This window comes from Phocoena phocoena, chromosome 9 (assembly GCF_963924675.1).
Source record: "Phocoena phocoena chromosome 9, mPhoPho1.1, whole genome shotgun sequence".
Classification (NCBI taxonomy): Eukaryota; Metazoa; Chordata; class Mammalia; order Artiodactyla; family Phocoenidae; genus Phocoena; species Phocoena phocoena.
In genome coordinates, this window is record NC_089227.1 from 71,248,406 (window position 1) to 71,252,569 (window position 4,164).

The window sequence follows — 4,164 nt, forward strand, 5'->3', positions numbered from 1 at the left end:
AAATTTTAATTATATAATGTATGTACACACACAAACATATAAATACATGCTTGAAAATAGTTACTGGCATCCTGTTAATGAAGACGCTTTAGCTCCAGTTATTTTCTGAAATTTGTTAGTATTTGTTTCAACCAACACCACAATCGAATTCATACGGGAGAGTTAAAAAAAAAAAAAGAATTAGAAGCTGTTCGGCTCAGTCTGAAATATTTAGAAGTAACAGATATTAAAGGAATTGCTAGGAAAAACTGAAAGGGGAAAAGCATTTCTGTTTGACACTTGTTTAATATTCCTTTACCGTCGCTCTCTGATTATGGTGTTAGAACAAATACTAACAAAACATTTCATTCTGAAAGAATGCGGAGAACGGATGTTTTACCTAAACAGCACAGCATGTGGGAGTCCATGCTCATATTACTCTGAATCCCTACCCGCACAATTCTTCTGTGACATATCATGTCTCCAACCAGCTCATGCGATCAATCAGATGCAGTTTTTAAGAGACAGTGCTGTGTTTTCTTCCCTTCTTTCAGTTGGCCTCCTCGTCACAAGGTTGGTCAAGTTTTGTTTTGTTTTTTTAATTTGATTGAAGTATAGTTGATTGATAATGTTGTGTTAATTTCTGCTGTACAGCAAAGTGACTCAGTTATACATATATATATATATATATATATATGTATTCTTTTTCATATTCTTTTCCATTATGGTTTATCACAGGATACTGACTATAGTTCCCTGTGCTATACAGTAGGACCTTGTTGTTCATCCATTCTGTATTTGCATCTGCTAAACCCCAACCTCCCAATCCTTCCTTCCCCCCACCCAAGGTTGGTCAAGTTTTGTTTCTTGTCACTTAGTAAAACTTTGGTGCCTCTACGTGTTTTTCAGACATTCAATTCATGTCAAGGAAGAGCCAGTGATTGCCGAGGATGAAGACTGCCCAATGTCCTTAGTGACAACAGCTAATCACAGTCCAGAACTAGAAGATGACAGAGAGATTGAAGAAGAGCCTTTATCTGAAGATCTGGAATGAGAACTGACTTGTGAAACCTCAGCGTGAAGGGACATATCACTGACCTTCATAACCACTCCACAACCATGAATATTTGACAAATTTTTACTGTGACTATTTATTAAGCATGGATAAAGGAGACAGCCCTAAAGGAACTTATGAAGCCAGCCCTTTGGGATTCAGTACCAACAGGCAAATTGCTTGTTTTCTTCTCTCTCTCTTTTTTTTTTTTTTTTAGAAAAAAAAGACAAAAACTGATTTTCTTGAAAAAAAAAAAAAAGACTGTTCTTTCTATAATGGCTTTGCCCATTTAAAAAATGTGGCTCTTAAGGGTTCATGAAATGACTGAATATGAGGATACACGTCCTGTAGAAAGCAAACGCGCCTCATATACTGCCAAAAATAGTGTTAGTTTCATTAATGTGAATTTTCCAGCATTCAGTAGTTGTAATGTTAGAAACAATTGCTGGTCAAGTTCAACTTGTTGCTATTGTTTTTAATTTGCACAGGAGTAGTATCAGAAATTAGTGTCACTGCTTGTATCTAGCTGAATTTTAAACAACAGAACATTAGTTTTTTATGTTGGTGCCACCAACTGTAAATGACATAAGTTAGTTATTACAAAACACAGTAATTAGACTGTTGCAACCATCTAAAACCTTAGGCTTCCAGTCTGTGCTGTTAGTGTTAAGATGTAAAGTGCAATCCTAAGCTAACATTATCTGTGCAAGCACCATAGAAACATTTGCATATCTGCATAGATCTTACAACTGTACTCTTTACCTCCTTGTGATAAAGCTTTGTCTACCTGCAAACACAGTCAAAGGCTACAGCTGCAAACCAAAGCCAACTCTAACCATGGCCAAGAGCTCAAGGACAGAAGCAGCCACATGCTTTGGTCAGCCTTCTGTAACTTCAATTAGTACAAAGGAACCTTTTCCATGAACTACCTGCTGTTTTCTGATGACCTCTGGGATCTTTTCATTTAGCCCTAAAGCAAGAATCAAATATGACAAAAACCACAACTAAAAACCTAATTTAGACACAGAGTAATCTTCTGAGGCCAAAAGTCCATCTAAATGCAATGAAGATTTGCTTTCATTAAAGACAGAGGTGAGGACAAAACCTGCAGTGGAAGTTATGATATGCTAGAAAGCAACAAATGTGGATCACTGACCAAAACGATTATGTACTTGATGCAAATGCAGATTGCATATTGTTATATATATAGGACATTGTGTTTTTGTTTTCCCCATCCAGTCACTTATTTTCGGTGGTGAATACATGTTGTTAGAAGATGTCTTGTATGGTCTGAATCTTTGTTGTGTACTATTTTTTATAGTCTTAAGTTATAATGAAAAAAACAAAAAGTAGGAACCAAACATAAAAGGTCTAGTAAAGCCAAAAATTAATTTCATATTGATTTTAAAGTGATCTAGCTGAGTTTTTACACTGAAAGCAAAGATTATAGCAATTGTAGTCCATGGTATTTATTTTCAGTCAAACCAAAGTTACATATAATTCTGCCTCTGCCGATACGGGATATTAACACTAACAATACACTCCCTTTCAAAGACTTGCACAGGCCAAATTGTTGGAATGCTGGTTTTCGAGTCGACTCCAAACCCCAAAACTAGGATAACGCGTTATGGTGTAGTTGAAAATAGCATAGTCAGATGTCTGCTTAAAACCTAGAAACTTTACGTGTTGCTTTTCATGTGCTGTGCCAAGTCTGGATAACACTTTTCCCCCAACCAAGGGACCTCATAACCTGATGATGGTTATTGCTTTACAAACAGTTTCGACAGAAGGTGGCTGCTAGAGCTTAACGTATGTACCAGTTCCATGCGATGGAGCTGGTTCTTGCAAACTAAGCTCATCATTTATTCTTTGCTGAAGTCAGCAAATAGAGTTAGAGAGATACCCAGTCATCTATCACACCAAATAAAACGACATAACGGCTTTCAAAAGGGTTTTCCCACTTACCCAAAAGGCTTTCTGAAAGCTTCTACCTCTGCAAAAAAAAAAAAAAAGAAAAAAAAAGAAAAAAAAAGAAAAAAATTTAGAACAATTATGGCAGATTGCATGAAATGTGAGAACGTCACAGTAACTGCTACTTTTCATTCTGTTTGTCTTTGGGTCATGATCAGTGAATGGGAAGTTTACGACATGGTATCAAAAGAAAGATTGGGATTGGGAAGGATGGTTTTCAGTCATCTAGGATCCTACTGGAAGGACTATCTGAAGGGAAAATGGGTCTTTCAGGTGCATGTTCAAAGGCTTTGATGGACTGAAAGTAATCGTGAGAGCTGTACCATCAGGAGGGTGGCCTAAGACTACAATGCTAAAGTATGCATACCTCAGTTACCAAACTTTTGAAAGGAAGTCTCAGCCACAGAATGCATATACCTGTAGAGTTTTGCATGGGTTTTATATGAATACAATTTTAAAAAATAGCTGCTTGCACATTATACCAGAAAAACCTCCAAAACTGCAATTGCTTTGAAAATAGATTTTAGGTTTTTTGGAGTTTTCTGAAATGCTTGGTCTGTATTTTGATAATTGTGCATATTATGTAAAAATGTTGGTGGACCCATAAATGACCAGACTTTTTCTAAGAAAAATGTTGCTTTAATGCATTTCATGAATTTTTACTCTTATATCATTGCTTGCTAGTAATAGCAAATCTGCTTTTCTGCATCTGCTTTGCGTAGCTATTGTAAGGCTTTGAACTAATGTATGTATTTATTGCTTGAACTTCTGTGCATACCTTATAAAGCATAATGTCTGACAATTAAATGGCTCATGTACTCTTGCTTCTATCATAAGCTGATTATGGGGACTGTGATCTTTTGTATACAGCAAATTTTAACTGTAGCACAAACATCTGTTTATGTATTGGTGGAATATACCTGTTTTATTTATCTTTTTTGAGGTAAACTAATTTTTGATACTTTTCATTACTGTGTACTATGTTCATACTTTGAATTCTCTGACGTTAGAAGTCATGGTTGAAAATTGTAACAGCTGTTATTCGTTCTGTATTCATGGCTTTCACTGCTGAATAAAATAAAGGACCAAACCTAGGATTTGAAAGAAAACTGTCTACCTCTAACACCAGGGAGTTATCAGATTTTATTTTACATAGTTTT

At 35.8% G+C, this 4,164-nt stretch overlaps 1 protein-coding gene across 11 annotated transcripts in view; it reads left to right on the forward strand.

Moving 5' to 3' along the window:
• The window catches only part of FOXP2 (forkhead box P2), a 248,483-nt gene extending 247,036 nt beyond the window's left edge, over positions 1 to 1,447 (forward strand). For 10 of the 11 annotated variants that reach the window (XM_065883476.1, XM_065883477.1, XM_065883478.1 and 7 more), the window contains one exon: positions 889 to 1,033. In XM_065883476.1, the coding sequence (XP_065739548.1) occupies positions 889 to 1,033 (145 nt within the window). Of the gene's footprint in view, positions 1 to 888 lie in introns of all 11 variants that reach the window. The other variant, XM_065883467.1, reaches the window with a different exon arrangement.
• The last annotated feature ends 2,717 nt before the right edge of the window (positions 1,448 to 4,164 follow it).